The following is a 24,139-nucleotide window of genomic DNA, read 5'->3' as shown; positions in this document are numbered from 1 at the left end:
AACCTGCCAAACAATCCAAAAAGACTGACAAGGTGAGAATCTCTATTCCACCTCAACTCATAACAGAAGCAGGAGAACTGAAGTCTATCTCAATAATAAGGATCAAACCTTTACCGGAGATTGCACTCTGTGGATAGACACATCACCAAACAAAGGGAGAAGTCGTTTGGGACCCGAAAGGATGTGACCTGACATTAATCAAAGAAAAAGACGAGTGGGTGCTCATCATGAACAAGAACAACAGTGACTGAAGGGAGTAGCACCACGGTCATTAAGATTGATCCTACCCCTGCACTTGAACAGGAAGAACCTGTGACAACGACAACAACAAGGGTGGCGGCTGCTGTGGCGACCACAGTAGCTACCACTAAGATGACATTGACTGCCCTTACCAAGCAGACCACCATACCTACAAAGCAACCTGAGACATCAGAGCCAGGAGGTTTTTTACTGACATTTGGAACTTTCTGATAAACTCTAATGATCTACCTCAAGATATGAACATTGTAAAAGCGACAGAATTAGATATATCAGAATCAGAACCACTCAAGGACAGCACACGAGAAGAAGTAGTGAAGAACGAGTGGGCTAAGTATATGGCAAACAAACACAGAATGGACAATTGTATTTTGTGTAGCAAATCACCTTTGTCTGATCTCTTAATAGTCTCTGAACTGGCATCATTTAAAAACTGTGTAAGTTGGAAAAATGACCATTGTACCAATAGAAAGTATTCTATTCCCTTGTGTGACATAGAATGTAGGATTGCTCTGGGTAGGCACTAGGGGTAAAAATATGTTGAATGAGACCATGCTGGGAGACAATGATTGTGCTGCAAATAACATTAGAACTGAATTAAATGGACCTCAATTAGACAGAGGTACCGTGGTTAAAGGAAAATATGAATGTTTTTACAGACACCACACCGAAGGAATTGACGTAGGAAACACCACTGTAGAATGTGATACTATTTGGGTGTTAGAGAATGTGGGAGTTTGTAAAAGTAATGATAAAGGGTTGATTATGAATGGAAAAGGGTTGTGTAGTCACATAACTCAGGTTGTGCCATCTCTTACTATGTTGAAAAATCAAGACAGAGGTATTGCTGGTAGTTTCTGGATGTGTGGAAAAAACAAACTGTTGAATGTATTGCCTGATGGATGGATTGGTCTTTGTGCCTTAGTTAGAGCAATTAAATAGGTTACTATTATTAAATCACCCCATGATGACTATGTTAAACCTAGAGTTAAAAGGGCTTATGAGAAGGATCCTGAGGTATACCTTGATGCAATTGGACAGCCTAGAGGTGTACCTCGGGGATTTTAAGGTCAGAGATGAGGTTAAATCAGGATTTGAATCTATATTCTTGTGGATAACAGCAAATAAGAACTTAGAGTGGATTAATTATATATATATATACTATAACCAACAGAGATTCATTAATTATACTGACTTGGCTCTTAGCGGAGAAGGGTGGAGTTTGTGTCATGTTCGGGGATGACTGTTGCACCTTTATTCCCAATATTGCTATGGCCAAACTCAAAGGATTACGAGCAGAAGTAAAGGCTAATGCTGGTTTAGACTCTCATGTATGGGATTGGTTGGACCTAGCATTAGGAAAGTGGGGAGCCATGTTTGCTAGGATAGCCATCATGTTGGGAGGAGGGTTGTTGGCTTTGGATATTGTATTTTGTTGTATTTTACCCCTGGTAAAGTCATTTGTGGTTCAGACAACAGTTAAACAGACGTCTGTAAGGAGAGCTGACCCTCCTGTGGTGATTGATCCTGTACCGGGAGGCCCAGGCAATTATACCAATAAGTATGGAAAGCCTTGCAATGCGGTTGGAGGACCTCTTGACTGCCCCTTTGGTAACCCTAACTGTCTCTATGAAGTGATTGGGGGGGGGGGGGGGGGGTGGTCATGTGTGTCACGGTTTCCCTGTATATGTTCAATTACCCAGTTCAGATGAATGTTTACTCATACATGTCCACAAAAAGTGTAATTTGAGCCACAATTGCAAATCGTGTACAAAAATTCATGAGGATGGTCATTACCATCACCCAGAACCTTTTTTCTGTGCAAAGTGTCAAAGAGGAGATTGTCTTATTTGTAAGGATGTGTCACGTTCCTGACCTATTTTTATGTTATTTTGATTATGTTTAGTTGGTCAGGGCGTGAGTTGGGGTGGGCATTGTATGTTGTGTGTTTTTGGTTACGTGTGTGTATGTTTGGGTTTTGGCAAGTGTTTCTCTCTGCGCCCTTGATGTTCGGGCTTATTCAGTTTTGAATTAAGAAAAAATATAAGGAATATTTTTTTCCAAAGCGGCTCTCTCTCTCTCTGCGTCTGGTTCTTTCGCCAACCTAGTTCCGCGTAACAGAATCACCCACCAAGCTAAGACCAAGCGGCATGGGAATGCTCTACGGAGCAACAAGGACTCCTGGACTTGGGAGGAGATCCTGGACGGTAGAGGACCTTGGGCTCAACCAGGGGAATATCGCCGTCCAAAGGAGGAGTTGGAAGCAGCGAAGGCTGAGAGGCGCTGGTATGAGGAGGCAGCGCGACGACGCGGTAGGGAGCCCGTGAGTCAGACCAAAAAATTTCTTGGGGGGGGGCACACGAGGAGTGTGGCAAAGCCGGATAGGATACCCGAGCCAACTCCCCGTGCTTACCGTGGAGGTAGAAGGCGTCGTACTGGTAAGACACCGTGTTATGCGGTAAAGCGCACGGTGTCCCCAGTACGCGTGCTTAGCCCAGTGCGGGCTATTCCACCTTGCCGCACTGGGAGGGCTAGGTTGGGCATCGAGCCGGATGTCATGAAGCCGGCCCAACGTATCTGGCCTCCAGTACGTCTCCTCGGGCCGGCGTACATGGCACCAGCCTTACAGGTGGTGTCCCCGGTTCGCCTGCATAGGCCAGTGCGGGCTATTCCACCTCGCCGCACTGGCAGGGCTACGGGGATCATTCAACCTGGTAGGGTTGGGGAGGCTCGGTGCTCAAGAGCACGTGTCCTCCTTCACGGTCCGGTAGACCCGGTGCCACCTCCATGTACCAGTCCTCCGGTTGCAGCCCCCCGTACCAGGCTGTCTCTCCGGGTTCTCTCTCCTGCTGTTTCCTCCTCTCCAGCGCAGCCAGTGCCTAGACCACGCACCAGGCTGTCTCTCCTTCTCCTCCTTACAGAGCCGTCCTGCTATGACCTGCCAGAGCCGTCCTGCTATGACCTGCCAGAGCCGTCCAGCCAGGACCTGCCAGAGCCGTCCAGCCAGGACCTGCCAGAGCCGTCCAGCCAGGACCTGCCAGAGCCGTCCAGCCAGGACCTGCCAGAGCCGTCCAGCCAGGACCTGCCAGAGCCGTCCAGCCAGGACCTGCCGGAGTCCCTCAGCCAGGACCTGCCGGAGTCCCTCAGCCCGGACCTGCCGGAGTCCCTCAACCCGGACCTGCCGGAGTCCCTCAACCCGGACCTGCCGGAGTCCCTCAACCCGGACCTGCCGGAGTCCCTCAACCCGGACCTGCCGGAGTCCCTCAGCCAGGACCTGCCGGAGTCCCTCAGCCAGGACCTGCCGGAGTCCCTCAGCCAGGACCTGCCGGAGTCCCTCAGCCAGGACCTGCCGGAGTCCCTCAGCCAGGACCTGCCGGAGTCCCTCAGCCAGGACCTGCCGGAGTCCCTCAGCCAGGACCTGCCGGAGTCCCTCAGCCACGACCTGCCGGAGTCCCTCAGCCAGGACCTGCCGGAGTCCCTCAGCCAGGACCTGCCGGAGTCCCTCAGCCAGGACCTGCCGGAGTCCCTCAGCCAGGACCTGCCGGAGTCCCTCAGCCAGGACCTGCCGGAGTCCCTCAGCCAGGACCTGCCGGAGTCCCTCAGCCAGGACCTGCCGCCCCTTGTCCCGGTGCTGCCCCTTGCCCCGGTGCTGCCCCTTGTCCCGGTGCTGCCCCTTGTCCCGGTGCTGCCCCTTGTCCCGGTGCTGCCCCTTGTCCCGGTGCTGCCCCTTGTCCCGGTGCTGCCCCTTGTCCCGGTGCTGCCCCTTGTCCCGGTGCTGCCCCTTGTCCCGGTGCTGCCCCTTGTCCCGGTGCTGCCCCTTATCCCGGTGCTGCCCCTTATCCCGGTGCTGCCCCTTATCCCGGTGCTGCCCCTTATCCCGGTGCTGCCCCTTATCCCGGTGCTGCCCCTTATCCCGATGCTGCCCATTCAGTTAGGTGGGTTTAGTTGGAGGGTGGCCATTGGGTGGGGGATACGGAAGCGGGGAGTGACTATGGTGGTGTGGGGACAGCGTCCAGAGCCGGAGCCACCACCGTGGACAGATACCCACCCAGACCCTCCCCTAGACTTTTGGTGGTGTGTTCGGAGTACGCACCTTGAGGGGGGGGTTATGTCACGTTCCTGACCTATTTTTATGTTATTTTGATTATGTTTAGTTGGTCAGGGCGTGAGTTGGGGTGGGCATTGTATGTTGTGTGTTTTTGGTTACGTGTGTGTATGTTTGGGTTTTGGCAAGTGTTTCTCTCTGCGCCCTTGATGTTCGGGCTTATTCAGTTTTGAATTAAGAAAAAATATAAGGAATATTTTTTTCCAAAGCGGCTCTCTCTCTCTCTGCGTCTGGTTCTTTCGCCAACCTAGTTCCGCGTGACAGGATGAGGACTGTGCTCCTAGATAATGGGGTTTTAGCATATCTATTTTGCCTAATGCTTTGTGTTCTTTGTATGTTTGTTTGAAATTTTAGATATATATCGATGAACATATATTTTCTTTTAATTAAAGTTAGTTTTGCCTTCTAAAAATAGGATAATTTTAAAAACATGTTAGGTGACAGAGGGTATTCCGGTTACAAGTGTCTACGGACCATGTCTTTAATCATATAACGAAGGTTGGTATCATTGATATTACTTTGTTAGAGAGGTGTCTGCAAGGGAGGATAATGTTGAAATGTTTGGTTTTAGAATGATGTTGTGTCAATTGTTAATATTATTATTTTTTTAACTGCATGCAGGCTTCTTGTTATTTCATTTACATTGTATTATTTTTTATTCCACATAATTGAGATAACCTCTGGCAAGGCTACATGCTCATGCTTCATCAAAATATAATGATTGATTATAAGTGTTTTTTATTTTAACTAGATCTTTCATGTTTGGTCTAGTTGGGTTTTGTAAGTGTATTATGTTTCAAATTGGATCTTTTCCTCCTGTCTGTGTTTTAGATTGGGAGATGATTGGTGTAGTTGACTTATATGCTATATTCACATTTGGTAATTTTTGTTGTCCATCGTAGTTATTACCATTCACCATCCTGATGTCATGTTTGTATAATTTATGGGGCTGATCAGCCCCAGAGGAGGGATTTGTAATAGTGAATGAATACAGGCTGGTAAAAACAGGAAACTAAGACATTATAAAGGCTTAGGTAAGCTTAAAGTACATTGTCTATTGTCTAGGACAGGAAAATTAAGCAAGGCCATAAGTGCATGGAAAAGCTGGAAATTCCAAGGTCAGAGGGACATACAAAAGAGGGGGCCAGCCAAATGACCAACATATGGACTATAGGCATAATACATATTTATATTAGGACACAGAGAAGGTCCTGGCACCATTGTAATCTAATCAAGAGCGGATACAGGCACGAACAAGCAGGAAGCCTGAAAATGAAAGACAATGGTAAGATATGACGTATGAGAAGTGACTTAATGTGCGTATGTAACAGACTGACATACTGTACATTACATTTAAGTCATTTAGCAGACGCTCTTATCCAGAGCGACTTACAAATTGGAAAGTTCATACATATTCATCCTGGTCCCCCCGTGGGAATTGAACCCACAACCCTGGCGTTGCAAGCGCCATGCTCTACCAACTGAGCCACACGGGACTGTATGTGTATAAAAACAGAGCGAGGGCTTAGGAAAGGTGGTCTTTTCCGCGGACTGACACGGCTTGTGATAAATTGTATTAAAAAAGCCTATATTGATCTCACAAGTTCTTGTAAGTGTTATGTTTTGAACCGATTATCCACAACAGTTTTTGCAGATGCAAGGAGGTTATGACTGTTCAGAATGATGATATGATACCAGGTTATGATTAATAAGTTGATTATTTATGTATGTGACAGGTAAAGACCTTAAGAGTTTAATTTGGGAGATGGTTACTCTTTAAAGAACCGCTCTCGTGGTGCCCCAAATCCTAATTAGTTCATTGTTACATAGTTAGTTGATTAGATAAATAACAGTCATCAGATTAATGAAAGTAAAGTCGCAACACCAGGGTTTCTTGGATGGGGGCTGGCCGATGAGTAATCATATTTAATACAGCATGCCTGACGGACTGATTTACCAAATCACAGTTACATAAGGGGCTTTGGGAGTGAAGGCAAGGCTTACCCATATGGCTATGGAGGATGAGTGGGCTTCAGATAACATCTGTGACCTCTGTCTCCTGACTCTCCATCCCCTCCTCTCTATCTCCTCTCTCTCTATATCACTCCTTCCCACTCTCCATCCCACCTCCTCTTTACGCGTCACTCGTTTCCCTTTAGTCCCATTAATCTCACCCACTCAATCTCTACGCGCACTTTCTATCCTCTCTTTCTTTCTCTCTCAGCCCCTCTTTCTCTCTATCTGTTCTATTCTCTTGGTCATCACTCTCTATCATCCACGTGTCACACCCACCCAAACCACCCTAGAAGCTGATGTGTATTGTTTTGCGTCTGTGTGTGGGGTGGTGTGATTGTATAGTGTGTGTGTGTGTGTGTTTATTTTCTCTGGAATCAATTACAGTGAGTGACTATCCCTCCATCATACAGAAGGACCAGTGGAAGTTAACTGACAAACAGGGCAATTACCTGGTCTAACACAACACTATCAGCCTAAATCAGAAGTTTACCCAGCTGTGAAGGTGGCAACTACTAATTATCAATAATCAGAAAGAAAATGCTACCTAAGGGGATTATAAAATGATATGTCCTAAGATTGACACAGACGTCAGGCAAAATAAAACGTATAAGATTGAACAAGAGTCTGAAATGCTGTCAGAGCAAAAATGCTTCAACATATCCTAGCACTGCACTCCTAAGCTGTAAAGACTCTTACAGTTAAGCACTATCCCCGCCAGCTGCCTGTCTGACCTCTATAAAAGGGTTCTTCACTATGTCCAAAAAATTCAAAGCAAAACAAATTAAACACCAAAGCCTGACTTCCCAGACACAGATTAAGCCTAGGCTTGGACTAAAAAGCTACATCAGTTGGTGAGTCTCTGGATGGTTCTCTGATTTTCTGACTTGATTCACACTCTTTGGGGGGTTCATGGATCCTCTGGATGAGTCATTGAATCTCTGTTTAAAACTTCTTATGGCTGCAGGGGCAGTATTGAGTAGCTTGGATGAAAAGGTGCCCAGAGTAAACTGCCTGCTCCTCAGTCCCAGTTGCTAATATATGCATATTATTACTCTTATTGGATAGACAACACTCTGAAGTTTCTAAAACTGTTTGAATGATGTCTGTGAGTATAACAGACCTCACATGGCAGGCAAAAACCCTGAGAAAAAATCCAACCAGGAAGTGGGAAATCTGAGGTTTGTAGGTTTTCAACTCATCGCCTATCGAATACACAGTGGGATATGGGTCATTTTGCACTTCCTAAGGCTTCCACTAGATGTCAACAGTCTTTAGAACCTTGTCTGATGCTTCTACTGAGAAGGGGACCGAATGAGAGGGGATTGAGTAAGGTCTACCATGACCTGAACATGCGCTGACCATGCGTGTTCATGTGAGAGCGAGCTTTGTTCCATCGCACTTCTGAAGACAAAGGAATTCTCCGGGTGGAACATTATTGAAGATTTATGTTAAAAACATCCTAAAGATTGATTCAATATATCGTTTGACATGTTTCTACTGACTGTTAGAGAACTTTTTGACATTTCGTCTGCTTTTAGTGAATGCGCTTCGTGACTTTGGATTTGTTTACCAAACGCGCTAACAAAAGTAGCTATTTGGACATAAATGATGGACATTACCGAACAAATCAAACATTTATTGTGGAATTGGGATTCCTGGGAGTGCATTCTGATGAAGATCATCAAAGGTAAGTGAATATTTATAATGTTATTTCTGACTTCTGTTGACTGCACAATATGGCAGATATATTTTTGTCTTGATTGGGCTCTGAGTGCCGACCTCAGATTATTGCATGGTTTGCTTTTTCTGTAAAGCTTTTTTTAAATCTGACACAGCGGTTGCATTAACCTGTCTAGCTCCGGGGTGCCGCTAGCGGCACTCCTCCCACATTCCACTGAAAAGGCAGAGCGCGAAATTAAAAAAATATATATTTTTTTAATATTTAACTTTCACACATTAACAAGTCCAACACAGCTAATGAAAGACACAGATCGTGTGAATCCAGCCAACATGTCCGATTTTTAAAATGTTTTACAGGGAAGACACAATATGTAAATCTATTAGCTAAACACCTTAGCAAAAGACACCATCTTTTCTTTGTCCACCAACACCAGTAGCTATCACCAATTCGGCTAAACTAAGATATTGATAGCCACTAACCAAGAAAAAAGCTCATCAGATGACAGTCTGATAACATATTTATGGTATAGGATAGGTTTTGTTAGAAAAATGTGCATATTTCAGGTAGATATCATAGTTTACAATTGCACCCACCGTCACAAATGACTAGAATAAATACATAGAGCAACGTGTATTACCTAATTACTAATCATCAAACATTTCGTAAAAAAACACAGCATACACTAATCGAAAGACACAGATCCTGTGAATACAGACAATATTTCAGATTTTCTAAGTGTCTTACAGCGAAAACACAATAAATCGTTATATTAGCATACCACATGTGCAAACATTACCAGAGCATTGATTCTAGCCAAAGAGAGCGATAACGTAAACATCGCCAAAATATATACATTTTTTCACTAACCTTCTCAGAATTCTTCAGATGACACTCCTGTAACATCATATTACAACATACATATACAGTTTGTTCGAAAATGTGCATATTTAGCCACCAAAATCATGGTTAGACAATGACAAAAGTTGCCCAGCTGGTCAGACAATGTCGTGCGCCATATTAGACAGTGATCTAGTCGTATACATAAATACTCATAAACGTGACTAAAAAATATAGGGTGGACAGCGATTGATAGACAATTTAATTCTTAATACAATCGCGGAATTACATTTTTTAAATTATCCTTACTTTTCAATACAGTTTGCGCCAAGCGAAGCTACGTCTAACAAAAAAAGCGTCATAAGCGATTAACATTTTTCGACAGAAACACGATTTATCATAATAAATTGTTCTTACTTTGAGCTGTTCTTCCATCAGAATCTTGGGCAAAGAATCCTTTCTTGGGTCTAATCGTCTTTTGGTCGAAAGCTGTCCTCTTGCCATGTGGAAATGCCCACTGCGTTCGGCATGAACTGGAAACGTGCCCAGAGATTCAAAGTGTCTCAGAAATAAATGTCCCAAAATCGCACTAAACGGATATAAATTGCTATAAAACGGTTTAAATTAACTACCTTATGATGTCTTTAACACCTATTACAAGTAAAAACATGACCGGAGAAATATTACTGGCTACACTAATGCTTGGAAAAAGAGCAGGTCGGTGTCCACCGCGCGTCCGGCGCAGCTGGAAAAGAGTTACTACCTACACGTTGATCTGATTTATAGAGGCTGTGATTGCGCAATCGACTCCATTCAAATCGTCATCACGTAAAGACATCCAGGGGAAGACGTAAGCAGTGTTAGTATCCTCATAGCATTCACAGCGACCTTTAAACTGACTCCAGATCAGGGGCCAAGATGTGTGAAATCTGACTCCATGTCAGGGAAATTGCTGTAGAATGAGTTCTGTTCCACTCAGAGACAAAATTTCAACGGCTATAGAAACTAGAGACTGTTTTCTATCCAATAATAATAATAATATGCATATTGTACGAGCAAGAATTGAGTAGGAAGCCGTTTAAAAATTTCACGATTTACAGAAAAAGTGACAACAGCACCCCCTATCCTCATGTTAAGGAGAAGTGGATCTAAAATTCCATGTATAACACTTGATCTTTGATCAACGTGCTACTGAACATAACGGGCCAATGTATACTGAGATTTTTTGATATAAATATGAACTTTACCGAACAAAACATACATGTATTGTGTAACATGAAGTCCTATGAGTGTCATCTGATGAAGATCATCAAAGGTTAGTGATTCATTTGATCTCTATTTCTGCTTTTTGTGACTCCTGTCTTTGGCTGGCAAAATGGCTGTGTTTTTCTGTGATTTGGCGGTGACCTAACATAATCGTTTGTGGTGCTTTCGCTGTAAAGCCTTTTTGAAATCGGACACTGTGGTGGGATTAACAACAAGATTACCTTTAAAATTGTATAAAATAGTTGTATGTTTGAGGAATTTTAATTATGAGATTTCTGTTGTTTGAATTTGGCGCCTTGCACTTTCACTGGCTGTTGTCATATCGATCCCGTTAACGGGATTGCAGCCCTAAAAAGTTACATCATAGATTCTCTGTATGATTCATGACTCCACACAGCCTGGTGGTGACTCTAGAGAGGAATACATGACTGAATGAAGGGGATGGAGGACTCACCAGGGCACAGCCTCCAAGATAAACTCTAGCTAGCCCTAACCCCTGACCAGCATCCCCTGACTCCATCATGGCTACTCACCAGAGCACAGAGTAGATCCACAGCCTCCAGGATAAGCTCTAACTCTAGCTAGCCCTAACCCCTGACCAGCATCCCCTGACTCCATCATGGCTACTCACCAGAGCACAGAGTAGATCCACAGCCTCCAGGATAAGCTCTAACTCTAGCTAGCCCTAACCCCTGACCAGCATCCCCTGACTCCATCATGGCTACTCACCAGAGCACAGAGTAGATCCACAGCCTCCAGGATGAGCTCTAACTCTAGCTAGCCCTAACCCCTGACTAGCATCCCCTGACTCCATCATGGCTACTCACCAGAGCACAGAGTAGATCCACAGCCTCCAGGATGAGCTCCTGGTGTCCGATACGGGACACTCCCAGGTCCTCCAGCTCCTGGTGGGTGATACGAAGCAGCTGATCTCCCCCCACCTTCTCCCTCTCAAACGTCTTAATGTACTGCTGCAGACAGTCATCCAGCCCTGGAGAGAGAGGAGACGAGATGACGCTGTGAAAACTAATTACAAAGGGAAATATTAATTCGATAAATGGATTTGTTCTGGCTCACTCCTCTTTGCTCCTGTCTGCTACTACCTCATATACATGTCTTGATGTTTCATTGAAAAATATTTCTGGTAAGGAACTGTAATAGCATATAACTTTGAGAAACAATATAATATTATTCAAGTTACAATAGTCTTTGTATCAACTCCATCCATCCTTTCAGGTTATTATGACCAGCTAAGGCCAACGCAGGCAGTGTGTTTCAGATGTAAGCCCCAACAACCTCAGTCCCTTCCCTACAAATCAGTCTAAATATGGTGTGTGAAGATGTTATGTAATCTGGTCAGGGCTGTGTGAAGAAACTCCCTCTTATCAGTTCAGCTCTGCAGTCCTGAGGGGTTTACATTGACTCAATCGCTTCATCTTGTCTCTCTCTCTCTCTCTCTCTCTCCCCTTTTTCACTCTCTCTCTCTAAGTGTGTGTGTGTGTGTGTGTGTGTGTGTGTGTGTGTGTGTGTGTGTGTGTGTGTGTGTGTGTGTGTGTGTGTGTGTGTGTGTGTGTGTGTGTGTGTGTGTGTGTGTGTGTGCGTGCGTGTGTGTGTGCGTGTGCGTGTGCGTGTGTGCGTGTGTGTGTGTGGGCGTGCGTCTGTGTGTGTGTGTGTGTGTGTGTGTGTGTGTGTGCGTGCATCTGCATGTGAGTGTGTGCGTACGTGCATCTGTGTGTGTGTGAGTGTCTCCGCGTCTCTCATTTCTGGGCTTTGAAACTGTAGCCTTTGAGTGTGTGCCAGTGCTTGGTTTAATACAAACTGACACACAGAGATCGCAAAGATGAACACACGTGGCAGAGCTGAACATAGTGCTGTTCTGAGCACAGCTGAACAGACATACATACACAGCCTTAGCCAGCCATAGGCAAGCTTTAATCACCCACGTTACACAGACCTCCACGGATGTCCAACAAATTACAATGGTACATACAACCCACACACAATCAACCCTTTCCCCCTACGCATACCATTACATACAACCTTCCTCCAATTATTAACAGAACTGACACACGTCATATATTTATTAAGATCATGACATATTCAAACACTCACAGCATTTACTACACACATACAACCCACTCATAACCAACAGTTGACAGCCCACTCATAACCAACAGTTGACAGCCCACTCATAACCAACAGTTGACAGCCCACTCATAACCAACAGTTGACAGCCCACTCATAACCAACAGTTGACAGCCCACTCATAACCAACAGTTGACAGAGGCCTGTCATGAGTAAACATTTAGTCCCACATTAAACCCAATTGACACACAGCATCATCCTTCCATTCTTCCATCCTTCCCTCCCTGGGGGAGGAATAGAGGAGCTTTTCAAATTGATCCTCCCACCCCCCTGGCATACAAAAACAGAGATGGCACCATCTCAGTGATCCTCTCTGAAAGCTTTAATTCACAGCTGTACAAACACCATCAGTAAGAGTAGGGGTGTTAACCCCGGTGTCCTGGCTAAATTCCCAATCTGGCCCTCAAACCATCATGGTCACCTAACAATCCCCAGTTTACAATTGGCTCATTCATCCCCCTCCTCTCCCCTGTAACTATTCCCCAGGTCGTTGCTGCAAATGAGAACGTGTTCTCAGTCAACTTACCTGGTAAAATAACGGTAAAATTAAAAATTAAAAAATCAGTCACTGTCTATCTAAGTGTGGACTCAACACTCACACAAAATTTCTCCAGCACTGACACACACTGCGTACAGACACACAGTGCTGTTACACACACACATATACACACACACACATCATGCTGGTTAAGTGTGCCTTGAATTCGAAATAAATCACAGACAGTGTCACCAGCAAAGCACCCCCACACCATAACACCTCCTCTTCCATGCTTTACGATGGGAAATACACATGCGGAGATCATCCGTTCACCAACACCGCATCTCACAAAGACACGGCCGTTGGTACCAAAAATCTACAATTTGGACTCCAGAACAAATGACAAATGTCCACTAGTCTAATGTCCATTGCTCGTGTTTCTTGGTCCAAGCAAGTCTCTTCTTCTAATTGGTGTCCTTTAGTAGTGGTTTCTTTGCAGCAATTTGACCATGAAGGCCTGATTCACGCAGTCTCCTCTGAACAGTTGATGTTGAGATGTGTATGTTACTTGAACTCTGTGTAACATTTATTTGGGCAGCAATTTCTGAGGCTGGTAACTCTAATGAACTTATCCTCTGCAGCAGAAGTAACTTTGTGTCTTCCATTCCTGTGGTGGTCCTCATGAGAGCCCGTTTCATCATAGCGCTTGATGGTTTTTGCGACTGCACTGAAACTTTCAAAGATCTTAAAATGAGCCATATTGACTGAACGTCAAGTCTTAAAGTAATGATGGACTGTCGTTTCTCTTAGCTTATTTGAGCTGTTCTTGCCATAATATGGACTTGGTATTTTACCAAATAGGGCTATCTTCTGTATAGCCCCCCTACCTTGTCACAACACAACTGATTGGCTCGAACCCATTAAGAAGGAAATACATTTCACAAATTAAAAAAGGCACATCTGTTAATTGAAATGCATTCCAGGTGACTGCCTCATGAAGCAGGTTGAGAGAATGCCAGAGTGTGCAAAGTTGTCATCAAGGCAAAGGGTGGCTATTTGAAGAATCTCAAATATAAAATATCTTTTGATTTGTTCAACAGTTTTTTGGTCACTACATGATTCCATATGTGTTATTTCATCGTTTTGATGTCTTCACTATTATTCTACAATGTAGAAAATAGCACACAAAAAAAACCTTGAACGAGTAGGTGTTCTAAAACTTTTGATCGGTAGTGTACATGTAGGTAGAGGCAAAGTGACTATGCAGAGATAATAAACAGAGAGTAGCAGCAGTATAATAAATGTGTGTGGGGGGGGGTCAATGCAAATTGTCCGGGTAGCCTTTTGGTTAGCTGTTCAGGAGTCTTATGGCTTGGGGGTAGAAGCTGTTAAGAAGCCTTTTGGATCTAGACTTGGGGCTTTGGTACCACTTGCCGTGAGGTAGCAGAGAGAACAGTCTATGACTAGGGTGGACGGAGTCTTTGGCAATTTTTTGGGCCTTCCTCTGACACCAGACGGTGATGCAACCAGTCAGGATGCTCTCGATGGGGCAGCTGTAGAACTTTTTGAGGATCTGAGGACCCATGCCAAATCTTTTCCGTCTCCTGAGGGGGAATAGACGTTGTCATGCCCTCTTCACGACTGTCTTGGTGTGTTTGGACCATGATAGTTTGTTGGTGATGTGGACACCAAGGAACTTGAAGCTCTCAACCTGCTCCACTACAGCCCCATCGATGAGAATGGGGGTGTGCTCGGCCCTCCTTTTCCTGTAGTCAACCATCATCTCCTTTGTCTTGATCACGTTGAGGGAGAGGTCGTTATCCTGGCACCACACTGTCAGGTCTCTGACCTCCTCCCTATAGGCTGTCTCATCATTGTTGGTGATCAGGCCTACCATTGTTGTGTCGTCGGCAAACTTAATGATGGTGTTGGAGTCGTGCCTGGCCATGCAGTCATGGGTGAACAGGGAATACAGGAGGGGACTGAGCACGCACCCCTGAGGGGCCCCTGTGTTGAGAATCAGCAGGGCAGATGTGTTGTTACCTACCCGTAGCACCTGGGGCGGCCCGTCAGGAAGTCCAGGATCCAGTTGTAGAGGGAGGTGTTTAGTCCCAGGGTCCTTGGCTTAGTGATGAGCTTTGAGGCCACTATGGTGTTGAATGCTGAGCTTTAGTCAAAGAATAGCACTCTCACGTAGGTGTTCCTTTTGTCTAGGTGGGAAAGAGCAGTGGGGAATGCAATAGAGAATACATAGTCTGTGGATCTGTTGGGGCGGTATGTAAATTGGAGTGGGTCTAGGGTTTCTGGGATAATGGTGTTGATGTGAGCCATGACCAGCCTTTCAAAGCACTTCATGAATACAGACGTGAGTACTACGGGTCGGTAGTCATTTAGGCAGGTTATCTTGGTGTTATTGGGTACAGGGACTGTAATACCAACATGCTGGAAACATGTTAGTATTACAGACTCAGTCAGGGACACATTGAAAATGTCAGTGAAGACACTTGCCAGTTGGTCAGCGCATGCTCGGAGTACACGTCCTGGTAATCCGTCTGGCCCTGCGGCCTTGTGAATGTTGACCTGTTTAAAGGTCTTACTCACATCGGCTACGGAGAGCGTGATCACACAGTCGTCCAGAAGAGCTGGTGCTCTCATGCATGCTTCGGTGTTGCTTGCCTCAAAGCACGCATAGAAGTAATTTAGCTCGTCTGGTAGGCTCGTGTCACTGGGCAGCTCATGGCTGTGCTTCCCTTTTATAGTCCGTAATAGTTTGCAAGCCCTGCCACATCCGACGAGAGTCGGAGCCGGTGTAGTACGATTCAATCTTAGTCCTGTATTGATGCTTTGCCTGTTTGATGGTTGGTCGGAGAGCATAGAGGGATTTCTTATAAGCGTCCGGGATAGAGTCCCGCTCCTTGAAAGCGGCAGCTCTACCCTTTAGCTCAGTGCGGATGTTGCCTGTAATCCATGGCTTCTGGTTGGGGTATGTACGTACAGTCACTGTGGGGACGACGTCATCAATGCACTTATTCATGAAGCCAGTGACTGATGTGGTGTACTCCTCAATGCCATCAGAAGAATCGCGGAACATATTCCAGTCTGTGCTAGCAAAACAGTCCTGTAGCTTAGCATCTGCGTCATCTGACCACTTCCGTATTGAGAGAGTCACTGGCACTTAATCTCAAGGACAGTTGTGTCAAATAGGGACAGACCTACTTAGCTTACACACACTACTTTCACACACACAGACACACACTGTTGATACACACACACACACATCATCGATCTCATCTCAAGAACTAAATAGGGGCAGACCTACTTGGCACAGCCTGATGTTGTCATGGATAGGGCTGTTGCGGTGAACATATTACCACCACACCGGTGGTCACGAGTCATGAAGGCAGTCAAATTCCACATAAAATTTTTGTCACAGTAATTAGGCTTCTCCAAGTTCTGATACTGTTGCCAGTCATTGGTAGCCAACCAAACTTGCTAAAGGCCTGGTACTCAGCACTCTATTGTCCCTCTAATCATTCTGACATCAATGAAACTGTTATTGAAAATCTAATCAAACACTTAATTTGAGCCCATGTTGTGCAACATTTGTATAGGCTATGCAATTATGAGAGAAACATAGTGATGGCCGCTAATAAAAAGATGGGGTTCCCATCAGCTTTCTATAGGCTAGGCCTACTGTATTTATTTCTCAATTTCCCTAATATTATTGCTTATATTTACCACATGACTATAGCCTACCTGGCTGGCATGAAAATAATGAAATAAATAATAAAATAATTCACGGGGAAAAGCTTCCTCCATTCGCTATTTACATGTATAAATTACATTTATTTTTTCCACTGCCCGTTTCGATACAGGTGCATGATAATAGTCCATTCTAAATCAAAACAAATATCACACATATATTATTTAGCATGTGTAAAAACAAGATTAAATCAAGAATAGTCTGATTGGTGATAATTCTAGCCTATCACTTGAATGATATATTATCACTTGTGAATGATGCCCAGCATAAGAACCAATGCCTTTTTTTTGCGACTTTTTAAAATTATAGTCGCACACCTCTTGTAGCCTAGCTCATAGGCTTACATGTTTTAGGTCTATGGGCAAGGCCACTAGTGGCCAAATAACTTCTAAAATTAAGAACAGTCATTTGCTTTACAGGGGGTGTAGAGCCTAACTGGCATACATAAGCAGCGCGTGAGTTTCAAGTTTGGGGGAAATACTTTTCTCCATAAAAAATGCACCTTTATAATAAATGCATTACATGCATAATTGCATTTGTGGTCACTTTTGATAATGGTGTTTTCCCTAATGGCACATTCAGGTTATAGCCTACTACCATGTGAGATTTGCTGCGTTTATAATGCAAAAAAATAGACGAATAGTTTATCAACATTTTAAGCTAAACGTTCTGATCTGTTTCGTCAGCCACGTTGCACAAAAAACGTTTTTGATGCTAGTGGTTATATTAATGTGTGATCTATTGCATCCCACAACTGTCCCAGACTATGGTTAGAATATTTATTTTTCACACAGAATATAATAGGTCGACTTTTGTACTATGGAGGATAGTAGATTGACATAGGCTATTGGTTTCGCTGTTCGTTCGGCCTACTCATCTTGTTGGCTGACGAAAAGTAAATGTGAACAGTTATTCCAATATCTTCAATATGCACCCCGGAATTGGATAAGGACGCGCGCAGTTGTGTCCCGGATGTGTCTGACTTGTAGCCTGTGAGAAAGACCCGATCAGGTGAAGGAGAGCCATGCGAGTGAGAGACGCTTCGGATTGTGCAGCACACTCAGGGAGAACGGCACAACACAGCACTACGGGCCGCAAAAGGCATAGATTTGTTTAGGGTGCATTACCGCCAGAAAGGGGATGCCACCGTGAAATTCTAGGCATTATCAAGTGCTTGTCAAATTGTGAATGAGAGACTATTGGAGTGTGTACAGCCTGCGCAAAAAAAACAAAGCAGAGCTCATGCCTTTCAAGCGACTTTTTTCAAATCATCATTAGAATCTCATTGTTATGTTCTGTTAATTACTGATGTCCCCTTTAAGAATGGAGCACCCTTGGTCATGCGCAGTGTTGTTCTATGTTATTCTGGTACTAACTCATTTGAGTAAATGTGAAGCTCCAGTTCCATTTCTTGTATTCAGAGTATTTCTTATTATATAAATAAGTAATAAGAGCTAAGACACTACACTCATCATGCAGCCTTACAATGTATTAAAAATCAAAACATATAGCCCAACGTTTGTAGAACAACTAAAGTTACAATAATAACTCTAAATTAAGAATAGAGTACCTATTTCTTTGTTAACCGCTCTACACAGAATAGCAGCTTATGCGCACTTTGTTCAATTGTTTTCTTCATACTATAAAACAATATAAAATAATGCCATGAAATTATAAGCAAATGTTGTCTGCTAAATGAACTAGTGTTGCCCACAGCTATTTGTCATAGCCACATCAGGACCTAACATGGATAACTCAGAGTATGCTATTCTTTTCTTCTGAAATAGACTACATTTTCTTCATATCATGCTTCTTTAGAACTATCTAAAATAAATAATGGATTTATTGTGAAGGTGTAGGCTGTATGACCATGCTTGTCATTTATGAACATTTTGAACATCTTGGCTCTCTCTAATTCTCTCCTTCTCTCTTTCTTTCGCTCTCTCGGAGGAACTGAGCCCTAGGACCATACGTCAGGACTACCGGGCATGATGACTCCTTGCTGTCCCCAGGCCACCTGGCCTTGCTGCTGTCCCAGTTTCAACTGTTCTGCTGGCGGTTATGGAACCCCTACCTGTCCCAGACCTGCTGTTTTCAACTCTTAATTATCGGCTATGAAAAGCCAACTGACATTTATTCCTGATTATTATTTGACCATGCTTGTCATTTATGAACATTTTGAACATTTTGGCCATGTTCTGTTATAATCTCCACCCGGCACAGCCAGAAGAGGACTGGCCACCCCTCATAGCCTGGTTCCTCTCTAGGTTTCTTCCTAGGTTTTGGCCTTTCTAGGGAGTTTTTCCTAGCCACCGTGCTTCTACACCTGCATTGCTTGCTGTTTGGGGTTTTAGGCAGGGTTTCTGTACAGCACTTCGAGATATTAGCTGATGTACGAAGGGCTATATAAAATAAACTTGATTGATTGATATATCACATGGATTTATTTGACTTTATAAAATGGCTTGTAGGCTATGTGTGGAAGCCAGGAGATGGTAAATGTGTTTATGTTAATTAACGGTCAATTACCATGAGCCCGACTGTTATTTGCTTGACAATCACCGGCTGACAAAATGTCATGACCCCCACAGCCCTAGTAATGGAAGCCATTATTCCTTACATTGGCTAAAATACAGATAAACATATAAACACACAAACATCCATGTAAACACACTCATACACACCTTTGCATAGAACATACAAGAAGGAAGTGGAGAGAAAGCAGAACCAGTCAGGTTGTCTGTGTTTTGGTCCAGAGCACAGCAGCTCCATTTCCCTCATCTCTCTCTCTGTGTTTCTTCATCTCTCTCTCATCCACTCTCCCACACTCTTTCTATCCTTTCTCCTCCCTTGGTCAGCCTCCCACAAAGAAGGCTGTGGAGCCCTCATCTCCTCATTTTGATGTAATCTCAATGTCTTCTTGGGCCTAGACCTAATGAAGGATTCAGCTCAAGTTCAGCTGGCAGCTAAATGATGGAGAAGCTGCAAGAAGAGTTCCATGGCTTTGTACGCAATTTAAGGGCTTAACAAATCAGCCTCTTTACCAAGTTAATGGAGACCCACTTGTCAATGAAAAAATCCCCATGTTGCTATAGAAACCATGCAGTGGGGTTTGGAGTAGTCTGCTGCAAGATGACAATACTGTAAGTAAACATGTAATTGAAACGTTATGGATATAGAAAAAAAAACTCAAACTTCTGCCCACCAAAACAAGCAGGGACATTGTCTAAAGTATGAATGCTCTCTCCAGATAACAGAGCTATCCCCATATATAAACAAACAGACAAACACGTATTTGTCCTTTAAACATCTATATTACACCTCAATTCAGAGATGGGCTTTGTCCATCTAAATGGGCAGAGCAACCCCTCCATAACAAACTAGCATATAGCTTTACCCCAGAAACCCCCCCTTAATCAACGGGCCTGGCCTCCTGTTAATTAACAAACAAAGCTATTTTTGTGATGAGATCAATGGAGGAGACAGACAGCCACCCAGACTGGGAAGAGCACACAAAGAGACACAGAGAGAGATGAAATGAGAGATCTGATTAAGAGACTATTAATAGTAATTGAGGCTGCGGTGAGTAAATTCTGTTTAGTAAATTCTGTTCATCGGAGCCTCCGATGACGTGTCCACGAGCGGAATGGGTACTTTGCCCGCACCGGAGTCGCCCCCGGCGATAGATGCTCACCCGGACCCTCCCCTATTGAGTCAGGTTTTGCGGCCGGAGTCCGCACCTTTGGGGGGGGGTACTGTCACGCCCTGACCATAGAGAGATTTTATTCTCTGTGTTGGTTAGGTCGGGGTGTGATTTAGGGTGGGTCATCTAGGCGTTTATATGTCGATGTTGGCCTGTTATGGTTACCAATCAGAGGCAGCTGTTTATCGTTGTCTCTGATTGGGGGATCATATTTAGGCAGCCATTTCCCCTTTGTGCTTTGTGGGATCTTGCGTTTGTGTAGCTGCCTGTGAGCAGTCCAGAACGTGACGTTTCGTTTGTGCTTGTTTGTTTTTGTTTGGTGAGTTTAGATTTATTAAAATATGCGGAACTCTACACACGCTGCACCCTGGTCCATTCCTTATGACGATCGTGACAGAACCGAGTATTTGCAGCTGTTTAAACTGCAATATATGTGTAAATAAGCACAGTTCGCCCTTAATTTAAAGGCTCCATATATTTTCCATAAGTGGAGGGTTTTCTCTGTGGAGAGGCCTTTGTTGGTGCTGAGGGAGTAGAGAGGCTTGGACACAGGAAACACCAGGAGGACGGAGAGAGTGGCATTATGGGAAGGTCACTGGGTACTCCTATTTGGCCTCAGGACATCACTGAGCTGTATGCTAATAATGGAACCTCTGAATGGTAATGATGAGACGGAGATGCTGTGGGCCCTTGGGACTGGGAGTATAAGAATGGATTTGAGACAAGATTACACAAACTCCATTTCCTTTCATTCTCTCTGTGACTGTGGCTCCCTCCATTCCTCCATCCCTCACTTTACATCAACATTACTATAGGCTTTGCGCCTAGAACCTGTCTCAGCTCTAGTCATCAGATGTGGCTCGGCTACCATAGGGCCCTCCCTCTGAAATGTCTTCCCTTTCTCATCTCCTCTCCATCTCTTCCAATATGCAATCTCTTTCTCTTCTCTCCATCAGCTCTGAATCTACTCATTATTATCATTTTACTCTCTCCTCTGCCATTCCCACTTACTCTTCCATTACATCCCTATAATCCTCCTATTCCACTAGTCTTTCCAAGCAAAGACTATCTCACACACACACATATGCACACACACACACACAGACACCTAGACTAATATGTACTCTTTTACAGAACTTGTAAACTGCTTTGTGTCTAATCCCAGTAGCCAGTCAGTAGTATATCTGAGTCAGCCAGCCAGCCAAGCTCCTGTGTATGTTTGGAGTGTGACTGCGTCTGTGAATGAGCGTGTGTTGAGGCAGTGTGGAGGCATGATTAAGTAAATTAACACATTAGTTTGAGCATCACTGCGAGGGTATACTCATCCACATGAGTACCTTGCTCAGCACAGACAACCAACACATTACACAGTAATAATGATACATATCAACACAGAGGTACACAGGCATGAGATACACACGAAACACATGACAGTAACACACAATCTATGTAAACAATAACCATAGAATGAACAGAAAACATATTCTCTCTCTCAAATGGAAAGTGTGTGTGTGTGTGTGTGTGTGTGTGTGTGTGTGTGTGTGTGTGTGTGTGTGTGTGTGTGTGTGTGTGTGTGTGTGTGTGTGTGTGTGTGTGTGTGTGTGTGTGTGTGTGTGTGTGTGTGTGTGTGTGTGTGTGTGCGTGTTAAAGATAGTCTTATCAACTGCTGTTCCATCAATCCACAGTGGCTCAGCAGCACATGGGGATTTACCACCATCTGGTTAAGCATCTCTCCAAAACAACATGGGCATACCTCCAGCCTTGATCCATGACCTCACACACACTACATCTCTCATATGAATCACCTGAACTAGCACCACATACTGTAAGAATCATCTCTCTTTTCTTCCTTATTCAAGATATAATTATTACTGCATTATCACACGCTTTATTGCAGATGTGAAATAATATTTTGGGATGTAGTTAATAAATAATCGATATATTTAGCATATGCACTTGATCCACTCCAGAGGAATGTAATAGCTATTAGTAATATATTATCTACAAAGTCCATCTTTTACATTCCCTATAACTAACCTCCACAGAAATCAAAGTCATTTTACATTTATTAGTGTCTAACGTGCTACACTTCAAACACCTACAGGTCTACATTACTAAAAAATATTTTTTTTAACTTCAGAGTCAAATTCATCCCAATGCCTTAATTTCAGTGGATCATTATTCCCATAATAGAAATATTCAGACCCTTCTGATCGGCCATTTAAAAGGCAAAGACTGTACTGAACCAACTGAACTGAACCAACTGAACCACTGAACCAACTCATCCTCCAGTGCTTTGAGATTCTCTCAGGTCCAAATCTATATCACTGCCAATTCCACACCCCACATTTCTACTGAAAATGTAATTCCATTTGTGGTATAGAGATACCACATAGAATAGAATATTAGAATATAATAAAATATCATTATTTTTTCCATTATATAATTGACTACATATACTGAGGTTCAGCAGGTGTTTTTGTTTCCCCCAATCACCAGTGATGGCTCTAGCCTCGCACTGTTTATTGATCGGAGTGGGCGCATTTAGTGCCGTTATACTTGAGTCCAGAGAATATATATTTCACAGCATTTTGTGTGCAGGTTGGTTGCCAACAGCTCATGTACATCTATCTTAAAACCGTGGCGTACCTTTCATCCAGTCCACCACTTGACTCGAACTCCACTTGCTCACAGGCTCCATGACCAGAGCCATTGTGGAAGTTTTTCAGGTCTCGCCTGACAAAATAAACGCTTTAACACTTCAATCTATTACATTCACCAAATTCACCAATGTTTGATTCTATAATCCGTTTGCGTGTTTTCTAACAACGGCGAGGGAGGTCCATCGGATCCGAGGCGACGTTATGCGTGGCTTGATTCAAGTCCGATATATTTCTACACAATCCTCTGCGCTTGGCGCTTGTGTTGTTCGCTCGAATATCGCGAATATCTCCTTTATTTGTCATTCATGTCGGCTGCTGCCAACACTGCATGATTCTGGTGGAACCGTCTGCGACCCTCTCGCCAATTAATCTCTAGTATCAACTGATCAGTACAGCAAGCCTCCGACCATCCAATAGAGAACGCATTCACTGGCATCTGTGGGTGTATTTCCCAGTCGCACTGTGCAGTCCAACCCACTGAGTCACACTAGCGTTTGCAGGCTTTTTTAATCCTCATCAGATGCACGTTCACTGTATCTCCCTCGCCTCTTTGTCGCTGTTCACGCCTCCATCATACAAGCGCTGTATGGCGGAAAATACGGTCGTAACAGAGGCTGAGGATGCTGTAATGTCCCGCTCTCTTATTATCATTCTTTACGAAGCAAGTTGAGATGTAGCCCTATTCAATATACCATGAATTGGTCTGTCTAATTGAGAGTATGAAAGAGAAGAATGAATGAGCATAGGGCATTGTAATATATATTTTGTTATTTGAAATAACCGATCAATCATCCATTACACGTTTGTAACTCAGAATTTCTAATGTTTTATGCCCAATAGTTTCACTATGCATTATGAGTTTCTATTGAATGCATATGATACTGTAGGCCTATTTATATTAAAGATGACTGTATCAGCAAAGACCATGCATTACAGGACTAAGCTGGTTATGAAAGAGTGGGCGCTTTTTTCCATTAACAGAAAATAATTTGCCTTTCTTAAAGATAAAACCCTTAATTGAAACAATTACAAAGCTGACACCTCGCCTGTTTTGGTAAAAAGCTTAGTGATAGGCCTGGAAAACTAAACGTGAAGCTAATGTAGTGCTCGCAGGCAACTATACATAGACAAGATCCCACAAAGCACAATGGGTCAATGGCTGCCTAAATATGATCCCCAATCAGAGACAAATATAAACAGCTGCCTCTGAATGGGAACCATACC

General features: G+C 43.8%; 1 protein-coding gene across 7 annotated transcripts in view; it reads right to left on the bottom strand.

The window, feature by feature from the left end:
• Positions 1-23,549, bottom strand: part of LOC129816754 (connector enhancer of kinase suppressor of ras 2-like) — a 78,850-nt gene extending 55,301 nt beyond the window's left edge. For 3 of the 7 annotated variants that reach the window (XM_055871621.1, XM_055871649.1, XM_055871641.1), the window contains exons 1-2: positions 22,902-23,548; positions 10,991-11,154 (exon numbers count right to left, since the gene is read on the bottom strand). In XM_055871621.1, the coding sequence (XP_055727596.1) occupies positions 10,991-11,154; positions 22,902-22,965 (228 nt within the window). In that variant the 5' untranslated portion in view covers positions 22,966-23,548. Of the gene's footprint in view, positions 1-10,990; positions 11,155-22,901 lie in introns of all 7 variants that reach the window. The other 4 variants (XM_055871657.1, XM_055871664.1, XM_055871613.1 and 1 more) reach the window with 2 other exon arrangements.
• Between the last annotated feature and the right edge of the window lie 590 nt (positions 23,550-24,139).

The sequence above is a fragment of the Salvelinus fontinalis genome, chromosome 2, assembly GCF_029448725.1.
Source record: "Salvelinus fontinalis isolate EN_2023a chromosome 2, ASM2944872v1, whole genome shotgun sequence".
Classification (NCBI taxonomy): Eukaryota; Metazoa; Chordata; class Actinopteri; order Salmoniformes; family Salmonidae; genus Salvelinus; species Salvelinus fontinalis.
Note: the sequence above shows the minus strand (reverse complement) of the source record. Positions and strands in the feature narration are given on the sequence as shown.